The 17,337-nt window shown below is 44.3% G+C and overlaps 2 protein-coding genes across 4 annotated transcripts; both read left to right on the forward strand.

Moving 5' to 3' along the window:
* LOC121535231 (selenoprotein Pb-like) lies at positions 1–3,224 on the forward strand. Of its 2 annotated transcripts, none has more exons than XM_041842090.2 (5): positions 1–106; positions 274–516; positions 830–1,042; positions 2,058–2,169; positions 2,452–3,224. In XM_041842090.2, exons 2-5 carry the CDS (start codon positions 290–292, stop codon positions 2,695–2,697), a joined length of 798 nt encoding a protein of 265 aa, XP_041698024.1. In that variant the 5' UTR covers positions 1–106; positions 274–289; the 3' UTR covers positions 2,698–3,224. The 2 variants fall into 2 exon arrangements, with proteins under 2 accessions (XP_041698024.1, XP_041698025.1); XM_041842091.2 differs by having other exon boundaries at positions 36–116.
* Positions 3,225–3,310: 86 nt separating this feature from the next.
* elovl8a (ELOVL fatty acid elongase 8a) lies at positions 3,311–14,062 on the forward strand. Of its 2 annotated transcripts, none has more exons than XM_041842089.2 (8): positions 3,311–4,436; positions 4,901–4,967; positions 5,078–5,265; positions 7,100–7,180; positions 7,298–7,354; positions 7,564–7,678; positions 8,655–8,782; positions 13,560–14,062. In XM_041842089.2, exons 2-8 carry the CDS (start codon positions 4,910–4,912, stop codon positions 13,725–13,727), a joined length of 795 nt encoding a protein of 264 aa, XP_041698023.1. In that variant the 5' UTR covers positions 3,311–4,436; positions 4,901–4,909; the 3' UTR covers positions 13,728–14,062. The 2 variants fall into 2 exon arrangements, with proteins under 2 accessions (XP_041698023.1, XP_041698021.1); XM_041842087.2 differs by having other exon boundaries at positions 3,311–4,181.
* The last annotated feature ends 3,275 nt before the right edge of the window (positions 14,063–17,337 follow it).

Raw genomic sequence — 17,337 nt, forward strand, 5'->3', positions numbered from 1 at the left:
TTTGTTTTGGGGGCAGTGCTTAGCTGAGATGAGGGCTTAAAAACAGCAGCGTAACATTGTATTGCTTAGTTGTGTGAAGCAGAAGAGAGGCTCAAAGAGGACAGAGGTCAGTCCAGGTATCATGTCATTCAGTAGTAATTTATTTAGCATACTGTATGTAGCAGAGACTATGGCTATGTTCCTTGCTAGTGATACATACGAAGAGTTGCATTGACCATCAAATCAGAAAATTAACGTCTGACATCGGCCTCTCTCTCCTGGAACTCTTTTTAGGTTAGGTTTGGAGGAGATGATGCAGGGTCTCTTGACTCTGTGGCTGTGTGCTGCTCTGCCAGGGCTCCTATGCGCATCGCCTCTGTTAGTAGAAAGGGACAATGATACCTCCAAGATCTGCAAGCCAGCACCGCACTGGGAGATCAAGGGCCATGGGGCCCCCATGAAGGAGCTGCTGGGAAATGTAGTTGTTCTGGCTCTGCTGAAAGCAAGTTGACACTTCTGCCGCACACAGGCCTCCAAGTAAGAGAGAAGTCTTCAGAATCTGTCTGGCATAACAATTACTGTAGACCTACTGTAACATACAGTGCAAAGATTTGGTATAGAAATGTAATAAATGTAATAATAATGTATTTACAAACAAATTGCTATAATGTTGTTGATGTAATGCTGCTGGTGATCCATTTCAGAGTTATTGAGAGCATTCTTCCCAACCAGTAGTGAGAAATGGTCTGAATGACGAAAGAATAGGAAATTAGTCAATAGCGTCATCTAGTGGCAATCAAGTGGTACCTCATCATGACTGATCCGCCATTGTCCTGTTGCTGCTGAGTAGACTAGGAGGCCTACGTGACAAGCTGCTCCGCAGCAAACTGACAGACGTGTCGTTCCTCATTGTGAACGAGAGGGAAGCCCAGTCCAGAGCCATGTACTGGGAGCTGAAGAGGAGGGCCCCCCCGGGCATCCCTGTCTACCAACAGGCCCCGCTACAGGACGACGTCTGGGAGGCCCTGGATGGAGACAAGGACGACTTCCTGGTATATGACAGGTAATAAGGGAAGGTAACACTGCCGCTATTACCTCGCTTTTCTACCAAGATGCAGAAATTGAGGAGCAAAAACCCTGATAAGGGCCGAAATGCCTTGGTTTTACTTAAAGGGCCAATGCAGCAGTGTTTTTCTCAATATCAAATTTTTTTTTTTTTTTTTTGTCATTTAGCAGACGCTCTTATCCAGAGCAACTAGGATTAAGTGCCTTGCTCAAGGGCACATCAACAGATTTGTCACCTAGTCGGCTCAGGGATTAGAAACAGCGAACTTTCGGTTACTGGCACAACGCTCTTAACCACTAAGCTACCTGCAGATTTCTGGGTAACAATTAAGTAGGCCTACCTTATGGTGATAGTTTTCAATTAAAATGTTCAAAAATTAAAAAAAATATTAAAGCTTCTTAGCAAAGATACATTTCTCTAGCAATAATTTTGCTAGGACTGTCTGGGAGTGGTCTGAGTGGGGAGGGGGAAACTGAAAACGAACTGTTATTGGCAGAGGTTTGGAACTCTCTTTCTTATTGGTCTATTAACTAATTTACCGGCCAAAACGCCGGCCAATCCCACCAAAACATGTTGAAGTTTCAGGCAGTCTTTTCAAACAGCTCTTACACTAACAGGGCATTATCATCATTTTCACAATTTCAATGTATTATTCCAAACTCGTGTTTTTGAATACACTGGGCCTTAAACAATAAATAAGGAATTTTATCAACTTCCACTGTCCTCCAAGAGTTGCTGAATTACCCCTTCACTTCAATATGACAGGTAAGGGCCATTGAAGAGGGCCAAAATACTGTCACGTTGTTTCTCAAAATGATACATTTTCTATGAATAAGGAATGGGCTTGTATTGATTGAAGGCAACACATCAGCCCTAATCTAAAGCTACCACTGCTCTTTGACTTTAATGGTATGAAGTGTCTATCAGGTTTTATTTAGATATGTTCTATCTACAGAGATCTTTATAATTGGTGTGACACCTCATTCATGTGGCCATGTTCTCTCTCTGACAGATGTGGGAGACTGACGTTCCACATAGTCCTGCCCTACAGCTTCCTCCACTACCCCTACATAGAGGCAGCCGTCAGAGCCACCTACCACAAGGACATCTGTGGCAACCTCACCGTAAGTGAAAGCACAATTCTTAAGGGAATTGTAGACATTTCATTTCAGTTTCGCTCCTCAATTGAAAAACACTACAGTGCAGAAGTGCCCCATAGAAATACAATTACTAGAACAGGTAAACCCCACAGTCTTCTCTTTCTAGTAATTCTATCTCTATGATTTGTAGCGTAATAAAGGTTCTGATTAGTAAACCAAATAATAGAGATCTCTCTGTGGCTCTCCCAGGTGTATTTTTAGCTTGTACCTATTTTGTTAACTTTAGTGTATTCTACTCTTCTACAGGTGGACTCCAACATGACCTCCTCAGCTGGGTGCACCCAAAGAAATGAGACACTGAGCAGTTCAGAGATCCATGATACAGCGAGGCCTATTGATGTCGATACCGTCAGCAACCCAGCTCCAAGTGATGGACGCCAGATGTCGTCTTACTGGGGTGGTAACATGTCACACATACATCACCATCAGCACCAGCATCATCAGCAGCAACACAACCATGGGTCAGGCACAGATAAACAGGACTCCAATTAACATCGTCTATGTCATTTCTGAGAAGAGTAATCGTTATTTAGCATGGTGGTGGTGGTGGCTTGTGTCAGTGACTTGACCGTCCGATAAATAGTTTTGTATGAATTACATTTGATTTTGTCTGTACCTGTCAATTGTGTCTGATAAGGCAAACCTGTACAGTGAACTGGAATTATTTAGGCCCTTGAAATACAGAATGTCTTCCCTACATGTGGTTGGGTGACAGGTCCTGCTCTCCTCTGCAGTTTATGAAGTCTGCAGGTCAAACCTTACGGAGGTGTCTGTAGACAGATGCTATGCTAAGGAAAGTTGGACTGACAGTCACCGAACCCATGCATTGCGGTGTGCTAGACTTCAGGGTATACTTAGCCATTTAAGATTTACGTTCCAGGTTGCTGGTTGTTCCATGGTCAGATGCTGGTTATTCATAAGCATGTAGCCTAAGCCTACTATGTTCTGTATAACTAATCTGAATTCACAATTAAAAGTATGATTATGTTGTTGTATGAATGTAATCAAAATCATTTCAATATGTTGTGTTTCTATGTTCATAAAGGGTGGGGTAGATTTATTTTGCTTGTCTGGAGTTACTGTCAGTGGATACAGTGAGGAAACCGAATATGAATACATCAGCAGCAAAACCTAAAAAGTAGAAATAATAAGAGTTGCATAAAGTGATCTAAGACAAGCAGACAGTGGGGAGGGGCAGCCAGAAGTAGGGAATTCATAATGCAGTTTGAGAGGATGGGCCTAGTCTGACTCTGAGCTGAGGAACAACGCTGTTGTTATATCACTGATGTGCCAGAGAAGCGGTTGGTGAGCTGAATTAGTTGAATGAGTCTTACCTTGCTCCTACTGACCTGTGAGTCATACATTATAAATGAGCAGTAGGGCTACATCTCAGTGTCATTAGTGTTTGACTTGGACTGAAATAGGTGCCGGTACTCGTGTTGGGTGCCGGTACTGTTTATCTTTAGGTGCAGGAACTCCACAATATTTTTGAGCTAATTATTCTATGAAGAACAAGAGCTCAAGCATTAGAACATTTGAGGTGCCGGAGTACTGGTGAGCTCCTGTCTAAGTCAAGCACTGAGTGTCAGTAGTGTTTCACCTTTATGTAAACTCATAGGCTATTTCCCAACAAATAATAGGTCAATATTACTGTTTGTGTTTGGGCCTAGGCCTATATCTATTCATTATTCTTTGAAACCCTACATTTTTTCAAGCTAAATAGCTTCTCACAAGCGGGCAAGGCATGAAATAGATAGCCTAGGGCTCGACTATAGGCTAAAATACCATGCACAGCAGGTGGATTACCTCATTGCCGCGTGGGGTGATGGTAAACGACAACTCCGCTCACTCATATCACCATCAACACTCAGGGAGAATGGCACGCTGGACGGCGGACAAATTCAACCATGGTTAGATGGTTTGCGACCATCAGATCCGCAATTTGTGCATTCCGGTCGATGAGTGCAGGCTACGAAGTAAGTTCTGTTAATCTTGCACCTGAATATAGACAATTACAGCCTATTATAAATGACTTTCGTATGACAAAATCAGTTAGTCCTAGGCTAAATAGTTATTTTGTAATTTCTAAAATGAATGTCCCTCTATTCTAGACTCTAGTGGTATAACCAAGGGAAATACCTTCATCATCGTATCATCACCATTATCATCATCATCATCACCACTATTCATGCCAACACCTTGTTATTTGATAAAGGACTATACACACTTCTGTGAGATAACATACACTTTTATGATTATTTTTTAAACTCTTTTGTAGGCGACTGAGAGTTAAAATACAGAAGAGGTTATTGTAGGTTCAATAGGCTGTGTCGTTGTGTAAGGGATTTTCTAAATCCTCCTGAAGCAAGAAGCTAAACCTACTTTAGTTTATCCAGCTGGCCGACTGACTTGCATAGCCTATCAACAAAATGTCTGCATCTTGTCAGATACAGTATTTCTGTGCGTGTTTTGCAATTGTGACCCTTTTCATAATTTACCAATCTGACGTTAGGTGGCAGTACTGTCGCTTGCATAGACGTCCTTATGAAGTCTGCTATATGAGTTATGAAATGTAAACTTCTAGGAGCAAATAATTCACACCAACTATTTGGATAGTTTCATCAGAGTGAATATTTACTTTATATAATGTAAAGTGATAAATGAATTTAACTAATCACATAATGCATTTTTGCAGCGTTTAGGGATGGCCACAACATGGCAGAAAATCAAACTGTTCTACCAAGGGGTGCTAGAGGATGGAGGTAACTATGTCCAGCTTCTAAGACCAGACAGTGCTCACTGAAGTTCTCCATTCTATATACTCCATTCCATTTTCTTATCCTATAGTAATGATGTCTCTGTGTGCTTTCAGACAAAAGAACCGACAGCTGGTTGCTGGTGTACTCACCTGTGCCAATCACCTGCATCTTCCTGTGCTACCTGCTCCTCATATGGGTGGGCCCCAAGCTGATGGCTCATAGACAGCCAGTCAACCTCAAGCCTGTGCTCATCATTTACAACTTTGCTATGGTCTGCCTGTCTGCCTACATGTTCTATGAGGTATGGAAACAGGGGAAAGCATGGATAACTTGTAGGTATTTTACCCATCTTGGATGTGCTTTGGATCTATTGTACACAGTACAGTACCTATCGATATCCTTGTTATACAGTTGAAGGCGGAAGTTTACATACACCTTAGGCAAATACATTTAAACTCAGTTTTTCACAATTCCTGACATTTAATCCTAGTAAAAATTCCCTGTCTTAGGTCAGTTAGGATCACCACTTTATTTTAAGAATGTGAAATGTCAGAATAATAGTAGAGAGAATTATTTATTTCAGCTTTTATTTCTTTCATCACATTCCCAGTGGGTCAGAAGTTTACATACACTCAATTAGTATTTGGTAGCATTGCATTTAAAGTGTTTAACTTGGGTCAAACGTTTCGGGTAGCCTTCCACAATCTTCCCACAATAAGTTGGGTGAATTTTGGCCCATTCCTCCTGACAGCTGGTGTAACTGAGTCAGGTTTGTAGGCCTCCTTGCTCGCACACGCTTTTTCAGTTCTGCCCACACATTTTCTATAGGATTGAGGTCAGGGCATTGTGATGGCCACTCCAATACCTTGACTTTGTTGTCCTTAAGCCATTTTGCCACAACTTTGGAAGTATGCTTGGGGTCATTGTCCATTTGGAAGACCCATTTGCGACCAAGCTTTAACTTCCTGACTGATGTCTTGAGATGTTGCTTCAATATATCCACATAATTTTCCTTCGTCATGATGCCATGTATTTTGTGAAGTGCACCAGTCCCTCCTGCAGCAAAGCACCCCCACAGCATGATGCTGCCACCCCCGTGCTTCACGGTTGGGATGGTGTTCTTCGGCTTGCAAGCGTTCCCCTTTTTTCTCCAAACATAACGATGGTCATTATGGCCAAACAGTTCTATTTCTGTTTCATCAGACCAGAAGACGTTTCTCAAAAAAGTACGATCTTTGTCCCCATGTGCAGTTGCAAACCGTAGTCTGGCTTTTTTATGGCGGTTTTGGAGCAGTGGCTTCTTCCTTGCTGAGCGGCCTTTCAGGTTATGTCGATATAGGACTCGTTTTACTGTGGATATTTCCTCCAGCATCTTCACAAGGTCCTTTGCTGTTGTTCTGGGATTGATTTGCACTTTTCGCACCAAAGTACGTTCATCTCTAGGAGACAGAACGCGTCTCCTTCCTGAGCCGTATGACTGCTGCGTGGTCCCATGGTGTTTATACTTGCGTACTATTGTTTGTACAGATGAACGTGGTACCTTCAGGCGTTTGGAAATTGCTCCCAATGATGAACCAGACTTGTGGAGGTCTACAATTCTTTTTCTGAGGTCTTGGCGAATATCTTTTGATTTTCCCATGATATCAAGCAAAGAGGCACTGAGTTTGAAGGTAGGCCTTGAAATACATCCACAGGTACACCTCCAATTGACTCGAATGATGTCATGGCTTTAGAAGCTTCTGATCGGCTAATTGACATCATTTGAGTCAATTGGAGGTGTACCTCTGGAATTTTCCAAGCTGTTTAAAGGCACAGTCAACTTAGTGTATATAAACTTCTGACCCACTGGAATTGTGATACATTAATTATAAGTGAAATAATCTGTCTGTAAACAATTGTTGGAAAAATTATTTGTGTCATGCACAAAGTAGATGTCCTAACTGACTTGCCAAAACTATAGTTTGTTAACAAGAAATTTGTGGAATGGTTGAAAAACTAGTTTTAATGACTCCAACCTAAGTGTATGTAAACTTCCGACTTCAACTGTATATTGTATGTGTAAATAAGTGATGATGAGTAGCTATTTCTCTACCTGTAAACATACAGTATTTTAATGCATTTTTCTCTCTCCTCAGTTCACAGCGTCATCCTGGTTGGCAAACTATAGTTTATTATGTCAGCCTGTGGACTACAGCACCAGCCCACTGGCAATGCGGGTAACTCATATCATCCACTGCAATGCCTTGCAATTGCCTTAATGTACATATACTGTATGTCAATTATTTCTAACCTAAAACTACTGCTGAAATGTATCTTCTTTGTGTTCTGAACAGATGGCAAAGGTCTGTTGGTGGTTCTACTTCTCCAAAGTCATCGAGCTCAGTGATACTGTAAGTACACTTCAGGGATTCTACTATCCCAGGTTGAAACAAAAACTGTGTAAGCAGCACCACTTGGGCTATTATTACATCTCTTCTATCAAGACATCTATTATGTGCTGTCTTCTGTCTATGTGACTGTGGCTAATTGTGTTTCTTGTCATATTCTTGTATATCTGTCATGTTTGATAAATAAATAAAATATGACACGTCTCTTACAGCTTTTCTTCATCCTGAGGAAGAAGAACAGTCAGCTGACGTTCCTGCATGTCTACCACCACGGCACCATGATCTTCAACTGGTGGGCTGGGGTCAAGTACGTGGCAGGAGGCCAGTGTAAGTGTTGTCATATTCACATTACTACAGCAGGGATGGTGTTTCATTTACCCGGTGTTAGACCCTGACAATTCTCTCCTGTATGTGGCAAGCGGTCTCCCGAGTGGCGCAGCGGTCTAAGGCATTGCATCTCAGTGCTTGAGGTGTCACTACAAACCCCCTGGTTCGATTCCAGGCTGTATCACAACCGGCCGTAATTGGGAGTCCCGTAGGGCGGCGCACAATTGGCCCAGCGTCGTCCCGGTTTCGAACGGTGTAGGCCGTCATTGCAAATAAGAATTTGTTCTTAACTGACTTGCCTAGTTAAATAAAGGTAAAATAAAAAAATTAAATACAAAATGTAACAGTATGGCACTGCACAATCTATTTCTTGTGTCTGCGTACTGCTCAGTCTTGGTTGAAAGAATGATTAGGCTATTCATACTTGTTCTGTAGGTGACATACAGTACACACACCCACACACTGAAATGCACCTGACATTTCAATGAATCTGGAACACATGCCGTGATACCTACAGTGTCCTTGGAACTGTTTCACACCCCTGCTATTTGAAAAGGACATTTGCAGTGGTCAAAGCAGTGATCAAAATAGACCAGCCAGGAACAGAACGGCCAGGATTAAGACACGTTTTTGGCACTAAGATGCTCTATAATGTGTTTAAAATGGCGGTGAGTTTGCAGAAAACAGCTGGCGAAGCATTTTAGGGCAGCATTTGCCCTCCTTTTGGTTTAAAGATAGTCAACACAGCCTGGCTATTTATTTTCACATTGCACATACTAAGATGGGCAGATGGGTTGTTAGTTACACCTTGAGATAAAATAAAGGACGAATCATGACCTTGTTATTCAATCAAAGAACCCAGCTTTAGAAACAAGTTATAAACAACTGACCTTGTAATAAATGAAGAACTGCTATAAACATATCACTGAATGAATAGGCCATTCTCGGTGTGTATTGTGTGTTCTCCTCCCTCCAGCCTTCCTTATAGGCCTTATCAACTCATTGGTGCATGTGGTGATGTATCTATACTATGGGCTGGCAGCGCTGGGGCCTCACATGCAGCAATATCTGTGGTGGAAGCGCTACCTCACCTCCCTGCAACTGGTGAGTAGATTGGCCTTGATGCAGAGCATCTGTTACAGTATTGCTGCCTCCCAAATGGCACCCATACAGTACATTCTCTAGAGTCTAGATAATACACATTTACATTTACTTTACATCCTATAGGGGATTTTACCCTAAGATCCTCAAAGTGCTTTAAAACCCCTTTAATGTTAAGTCCCCAATATTACCGGTTCTGGACCGGTTCTGACTGACATTTTGGTGTACAAAGCGCTGTGAAAGTCGTAGGGTCCAGTTTCTTATAGTGCCAGAAGACCCATTTGTCTGCTCTCCACTACCAAGTGTCAGGTTTCAGACCCAACATTTGCATAGGGAGTGACGTGTCACATGTTCTGGCCTATCCAGACAAAGAATAGATTTGCTCTCCCTCTGAGCAACTGAGCCCAGCCAGGGAGACATATTAAATGGGACAGTCTAGCGATTTCAGCAATCGTGGTTGCATCTCACTGATATTCTCAGCTGGATTTAGAGCTCTCAACATGAAAACATTGTAAATAATTTCATAGAATTGAAACACGACCACTTTCTTTTGGTCACAGAGGGACAAAATCACTTTGTGCGTAAAGCTGAAGTTGTAACGAGTCTGCAGCAATTCGAATGCCGTTGCTCAGAGGAGGGTTGGCAGAAAATGCTCTGTCTTCAGTTATATGAAATGGGGCCAAATATGTACTGTCACTAAATATGATCATATTTATGTTACAGTTATAAGAAATATTAAATCTTATAGTAAGTTGTTTATAATTTGATTTATTTAGAAAGCAATTCAGTCATTTCAAGCCCTATTCCCCCACTTTTGTTGAATATATATTTTTAGTAAGTACACTTTAGCAATGTATAACTGTATAACCAGACCTTTCTAGAACTATGCAGCATTACTAGTTATTGTTTATGGCATTCTCATGAAAGATTATTACTTTTGTATATGTCTATTTTGGCGGAAATCTACATTTTGCATTATCAGCTGGAATCCTTAATTGAAACAATAACAAAGCTGTCTTCCCACCTGTGTTTTGGTAAAAAGCTGAGGGATGGGCCTGGAGAAATGTAACCACTCTCAAATTCAAAGCGAGAGCTATGTATGCAAGGACTGACCATCCATGATATAAAAATTATAGTTTTAACCTTGTTGAGGCTATAGAGTGTTTGTTTACATTTACTTTGTTTACAAACATTGGAGTTTAACAAGCGTACATTTTGGGTTCTGATGGGGTACGACAGTTGAACTAAGCTCATGGTGTGATGAGGTGGTGTTGAAGTAGTCAGGCGCAGGAGGGTAAATCACAGAATAACAGGCTTTAATCCGCAAAATACAGGTTTACGCAGAACTGCGTCAAACATACTCCAGGGCACAAAACAGGTGCACTGGAAAATACAAGGCACACAGGAAAATACTCCCGTCGAACAAAATACACGAGCTCCACAATAAACAATCACCTACAAGGACAAGGGGACAGAGAGAATACTTATACACAGATTAATTAGGGGATTAGAACCAGGTGTGTGTGATAACGACACAAGACAATGGTCGGCAGTGGATAGTACTCCGGTGACGACGAACGCCGAAGCCTGCCCGAACAAGGAGGGGAGGCAGCCTCGGCCGAAGTCATGGACGTGAACTGGGGACCTCGGTCGGACATGATATCCTCTGGCACCCCGTAGTGCTGGAAGACGTGAGTAAACAGGGCCTCCGCAGTCTGCAAGGCCATGGGGAGACCGGGCAGAGGAAGGAGGCGGCAGGACTTGGAGAAGCGGTCCACAACGACCAGGATGGTGGTGTTACCTTGGTAGAGGGGAAGATCAGTCAGAAAATCAATACCAAGATGAGACCATGGTCGTTGTGGAACTGGTAATGGTTGCAGCTTACCCGTTGGGAGGTGCCTAGGTGCCTTACTCTGGGCGCACACCGATCAGCAGGAGACGTACACTCTCACTTCCTTAGCCAAGGTAGGCCACCAGTACTTTCCGCTCAAGCAGCGCACTGTACGACCGATACCTGGGTGACCAGAGGAGGGTGACGTGTGTACCCAGAAGATCAGACAATCACGGATAAGAGCAGGCACGTACCGCAGCCCAGCTGGACACTGCGGTGGAAATGGATCTGTGCGTAATGCCTGCTCTATATCCGCGTCCATACTACCGGTGCCACAATGCTGGTGGCCGGGAGTATGGGGGTGTTGTCTCTGGGCCTCTCTTCTGTGTCATACAGCTGGGATAGTGCGTCTGCCTTCACGTTCTTCGTACCCGGAATGTATGATAGTGTAAAATCAAACCGGGTGAAGAATAGGGCCCACCTGGCCTGGAGAGGATTCAGCCTCCTCGCTGCCCGGATGTACTCCAGGTTACTGTGGTCTGTCCAGACGAGGAAAGGGTGTTTCGCCCCTTCGAGCCAATGCCTCCACACGTTCAAGGCTCGGACAACAGCTAACAGCTCCCGATCACCAACGTCGTAGTTCTGCTCCGCCGGGCTGAGCTTCTTAGAGAAGAAGGCACAGGGGCGGAGCTTGGGTGGCGTACCCGAGCATTGAGACAGGACAGCTCCTATCCCAACCACGGACGCATCCACCTCCACTACGAACGGTAGTGATGAATCGGGGTGGGTCAGTACTGGGGCTGAGGTGAACAGACCCCGCAGTTTGCTGAAGGCCAGGTCAGCCTCAGCAGACCAGCGGAGCCGGTAAGGCCCACCCTTCAACAGGGAGGTAATGGGAGCTGCGACCTTGCCAAAGCCCCGGATAAACCTCCGATAGTAGTTGGCAAAGCCAAGGAAGCGCTGCACCTCCTTAACCGTGGTTGGAGTCGGCTAATTACGCATGGCTGAAATGCGATCTCCCTCCATCTCCACACCTGAGGTGGAAATGCATTATCCAAGGAAGGAGACGGACTGCTGGAAAAACATACACTTCTCTGCCTTAGCATAAAGGTCATTTTCCAACAGTCGGGCCAGCACCTTGCGAACAAGGGACACATGCTCGGCGCGCGTAGCGGAATACACCAGGATGTCATCGATGTAGACCACTACACCGCGACCAAGCATGTCCCGAAACACCTCGTTCACAAAGGATTGGAAAACTGAGGGAGCATTCATCAAACCATAGGGCATCACCAGGTATTCATAATGCCCCGTGGTTGTGCTGAATACTGTCTTCCACTCATCTCCCTCCCGGATACGCACCAGGTTGTACGCACTCCTGAGATCTAATTTGGTGAAGAAGCGCACTCCATGCATTGATTCAATCACCGAAGGAATGAGGGGGAGAGGATAACTAAATCTTATCGTCTCCCTGTTCAGTGGTCGATAATCAATGCACGGGCGCAGACCTCCGTTCTTCTTCTTCACAAAGAAGAAACACGAGGAGGCGGGTGAAGTGGAGGGACGTATATACCCCTGGCGCAGGGACTCGGTGACATAGGTTTCCATAGCCACCGTTTCAGCCTGTGACAGGGGGTATATATGACTACTGGGAGGTACAGCGTCTACCTGGAGGTTTATCGCACAATCCCCCGCCCGATGAGGTGGTAATTTAGTCGCCTGCGTTTTAGAGAACGCTTGCGCCAGATCGAGGTAGTCAGGGGGAATGCGCACGGTGGGAGTACTGTCTGGACTTTCCACCGTGGTTGCACCAACGGAAACATCTAGATACCTACCCTGACACTCTCGCGACCACCCCGTGAGAGCCCTCTGCGGCCATGAGAAGGTGGGGTTGTGGAGTGCTAGCCAAGGGATACCTAATACCACAGGGAAAGCAGGAGATTCAATAATCAAAAAAATAACCTGCTCAAAATGAGTCTCCTGGGTGATCATGTAGACTGGTATCGTGACTTCCGTAACAAACCCAGACCCTATTGGTCGACTATCGAGTGCTCTGATGGGGAGTGGAATGGATAGGGGAACCAATGTTATGCCTTGACGGCGTGCGAATGCCCTGTCCATAAAGTTCCCAGCTGCGCCTTAATCGACTAGCGCCTTACATTGGGGAACTACCATGAGATCAGGTAAGTGGATAGGTAGGGTACAGTGCGCAGCAGAGGGCTCTGAACAAGTGTGGGTGTTCGATACCTAGGGTGATGCGTGAGTGCCCTGCCTGCCGCCTCCCGGCCCAAAAGAACGTTGACTACGACGTGTAGTGTATAGTGTATTGGGCAGAGGGAACACTTATACACAGACTAATTAGGGGATTAGAACCAGGTGTGTGTGATAACGAGACAAGACAATTGTGATGATGATTGGGGCGGCAGTGGTTAGTACTCCGGTGACGACGAACGCCGAAGCCTGCCCGAACAAGGAGGGGAGGCAGCCTCGGCCGAAGTCGTGACACATGGGGCATGTATAAGTTATATTCTTCAAGAATCAATGGGTATATATAATTAATTTAAGTCAAAAAATGGATGTAGCAACTAAGGATTCTACCTTTAACCTTCAGTGTCATGTCAGGATGCAAGCTCATTAACTTGTGGTTGATCTGAGTGGTCAATGGAAGCCTTGTTAACATGGTTAGGTCTGGGACATAATGAACATTAGATCATCACTAACCCTACTAACCCTGAAGCCTTACTGGAAGACCCCAGTTAATAACTGTTGTGTGAAGACAATAGGATCATACTGTATGTACTGTATGAAGCTGCATCAGTGCTGAATACGTTAACTCTTTTTATGGGCTCTACAACTGTGTATTTTCAATGTGGTCACACTAGAAGCCGACAACTGAGCTTTCTTCTTATTGACACTGGTTATGTTGACCCTCTCTGTCTGTGACCCCAGCTCCAGTTCTTCATTGTGACCATCCACACCACCTACAACCTGTTCACTGACTGCGACTTCCCAGACTCCATGAACGCTGTGGTGTTTGCCTACTCCCTCAGCCTCATCACGCTCTTCAGAAACTTCTACTACCAGAGCTACCTCACCAAGAAGAACAAACAGACATGAGACATGGATGTAGAGGCAATTGTTACTTATTTTATGTAATTGATAATGTATGTTTTTTAAATATTTATTGACCTATTTATTGACCCATCACATTTAAGTAAAGCAGGTCTCTATCCGCTGGACATAAGCCTCTGTTTGTTTCTGTTCCAGCCTCCCCTCTAACCATTAGGGTAACACACACACATACAGACACGTAGACACTCAGAGAGAGCGAACCCTCTCCTATTCCCTCCCATCCCCCCTTAGGTCATTAGGGATGAAGTCCCAGCTACGCTCTGACGACTCTGCCAAATTGAAATAAACCTGAGCAGGCCTCCTTCTCTTCACTCCACTTATTTATCTCTCTCCGTGACACTTCATTTGTCTTAGGAGTCATTGGCTGGGAGGTTAGCCAATCGCAAGTCAGCTGGCAGTCTAAAACCGCACCCTGAGCCCCTCCTACTCCCTCCCTCCCTGCCTCTGTTCTGTGAGGAGTCCCAGTAACTCAGCTAGGTGAACCAAACGAGTGTGCTCGCATACTCCCTTAGAAGATTTTAGCTTGAAAAACAAGAAATAGCGGCAATAGTACTGTTTGTCCATCTTGAGACACTGTAGCCAGTATACACTTCCTCAAAATAGTCAGAATTAATCTAAGATAACTCAAGAAATCTGTGATTAATTTTGAAGTTTTCGTCAAAGATATCTTAGTCGCTAAGATGTTTGGTGCAATATTTCTCAAGTGATTTTTTTTCTTCATGAAAACCTGTCGTCTGTCGTTGTGAATGACAACAAACACTTGAAGAATCCCTACTGTTGGCCCTTGCCGAAGACCAAAACGAACAAAAACGTCACAAAATGTCTTTAGAACAGCCTGCGGATGCCTTTAGCTGTTCCTGTTTCCAATGTCTATTTGAACCATTCAAGTGAGGATAACTCTGAGGGGGTTTCCATCTTATGTCACTACTTTATGACTTGTGAACAGTAAAGCCTGTTTTCATTACTGAAACTGATAAGCCTGTTTTCTATGAAAGTCGAGTGACAAGTAGTGTCTGTTCGTATAGTGTCACCAGTCACTGACTGTTCTAGTTTTCCATCCTGGGTGTGTAACTCTCGCTATTCATGGGTTCTGGAAAACGACGTAGCTTGTCTTGCAGTGCATGTGCTCAGTCTGTTGTGTTGAATTGCATGCCAGCTGTCTTTAAAAAAAGCTGTTCAACAACAATCACTAAGAGGTCAATCGTACAGGCACTGTGACGTCTTTGTCACACGTGTCACAACCAAGGACAGTAGGGCTTTGTGGCCCCATGTAAAGTAGCCAGTTTGAAATGTCTCTGGTACACTCTCAGAAAAAAGGTGCTATCTAGAACCTAAAAGGTTATTCGGCTGTCCCCATATGAGAACCCTTTGAAGAACCCTTTTTTGTTCCAGGTAGAACCCTTTTGGGTTCCATGTAGAATCCTTTTTGTGTTCCATGTAGAACCCTTTCCACAGAGGGTTCTACATGCAACACTAGGGGGTACTACCTGGAACCAAAAGGGTTCTACTTGGAACCAAAAAGGTTTATCCTATAGGGACAGCCAAAGAACCCTTTTGGAACCCTTTTTTCTAATAGTGTAGATACAGCTGTGTAGAGTTACAGACCATATCCTGCTGGCGGGATGACCGCTGTTTTCCCCGCAAGTATGAGTGTCACATCTCATACCCTACAGCTTATTGCCAGATGCACATTTGGACACATTTGTCACTGGAATTAGCCTGCAGTATTGCTCTGGGGGAATGTGTCCTCTCGCAACGATTTCTGAGAGGAGCGATATATTGCTGTCTGTCTTCAATCCCAGCCATCCAACACCACATGCGCATGGCTGTGCTGATGTGTCTGAAAACAAACCCTTGAGTCTCCTTACACCTAAGAGCACATTGTCTGTCTGTACATTGTGTTCACACAAATGCCAGATAAATAAATGATAGCCAGTATTTTCCACCACTCTCATTTTAATCAAAGTTTGACACAGCTGACACTCCTCCTTGGCGCTCTAAGCCTGTCACATAATATCTGACAAGATATCCTCTTGGAACTTGTCTTTTAATGTGACTCGTCTGGGAGAATGCAGTGGTCTACAGCCACAGTGATTTACAGCAGAGGCCTCCCATCCTCAACGTTCATCCACTGACTGTCTTGTGCAATAAACAAGTGACAGGTTCCTGGGTGTGCAGTTAAATGTCACTTTCCCCGTGAGACAGGAGATGAAGGCATCCTTTAATGCCACTGTCACTTTAAGTATCGGAGGCTTCCTCTGCTGCTGCCGTTTGATAAGGGGAATTGAAAGCGGATGAAAGCACATTAATTTGTGGTGAGAGAGAGGTTGGAGGGAATGAGAATCTCTCCCCTAACTCCCCTCTGTTTCTTCCTTACCCTATTTCTCAATTTCTTTAGTTTAGAATGTCGTGGTTGTGGCTGATATTAAGGGATCCATCTTACCTTCAGTGGATGGTGCCAAATGGTTTGGGATTGAGCAAGGGGTCATTTGAATGACTTGTGTCCTGTCCTCAGCTACTCTATGCTGTTCTAGGTATACTGTAAAACACCCACATCCACACTTCCACATGAAAAAGGATCTGTTAGTTGTACAGTCTAAAAGCTTCAACTCTAATCAAGATGAGAACTCATGTTCACAAGTCTCTCTCACATCTAGACATGGCAACATTCTCTTCTAAAAATGACTCACAGATCAACAAAGGATCACCATGTGGCAGCGATGGGGAAAACAACCACTGATAGCAAGATAAAATGATGATGTAGAGGCACTTGTAAGTTAGTTTGGTAGTCTCCCCAGTAACACCAAGTAGCACACTGTAATTTGTAATCACTTAAAGTGGGGGTGAGCCCTCCGTAGCCGGGCCAGCCAGTAATCACAGAGTCAGTGAGAGGGGCTGGAGAACGAGCGGCTGATGATGGTGCTTGAGGTGAGCGACTGGTTTCAGACAAAGAGGGTTAACAAGAGGGAGAGCAATCTCAGCTAGTGCTTTCATTTCAGCCTCTTGTTTCAGCCAGTCAACTCGTAAAGGGGTCAGTACAGGGCATAAGGTATGTATGAGAGTTCTGAAGAGTTCATGCAGACATGGAAGGAAAGGATGGGAAACTGTTTTGTTGAAACAAGAGTTTATCATTTGGTTCCTAATGGAAGCGGCCTAATGTGTGTGGATATCCCTACACACGCGCACACACACACACACACACACACACACACACACACACACACACACACACACACACACACACACACACACACACACACACACACACACACACACACACACACACACACACACACACCACACACACAAACAGTCTTGTTTAACTAACCTTGTGGGGACACTCAATTTATAACCATTCAAAATCCTATTTTCCCTAACCCTAAACCTAACCCTTACCCTAACCCTAACCCCAAAACCTAACCTTAACCCTAACCCTAACTCTAATTCTACCTCTCAACCCTAAACCCCCTAGAAATAGCATTTGACCTTGTGGGGACCAACAAAATGTCCCCAGTTTTTGTTTCCAAGTAGAACCATTTGGGGTTCCATGTAGGACCCTCTGTGGAAAGGGTTCTACATGGAACTCAAAAGGGTT

This window comes from Coregonus clupeaformis, chromosome 21 (assembly GCF_020615455.1).
Source record: "Coregonus clupeaformis isolate EN_2021a chromosome 21, ASM2061545v1, whole genome shotgun sequence".
Lineage (NCBI taxonomy): Eukaryota > Metazoa > Chordata > Actinopteri > Salmoniformes > Salmonidae > Coregonus > Coregonus clupeaformis.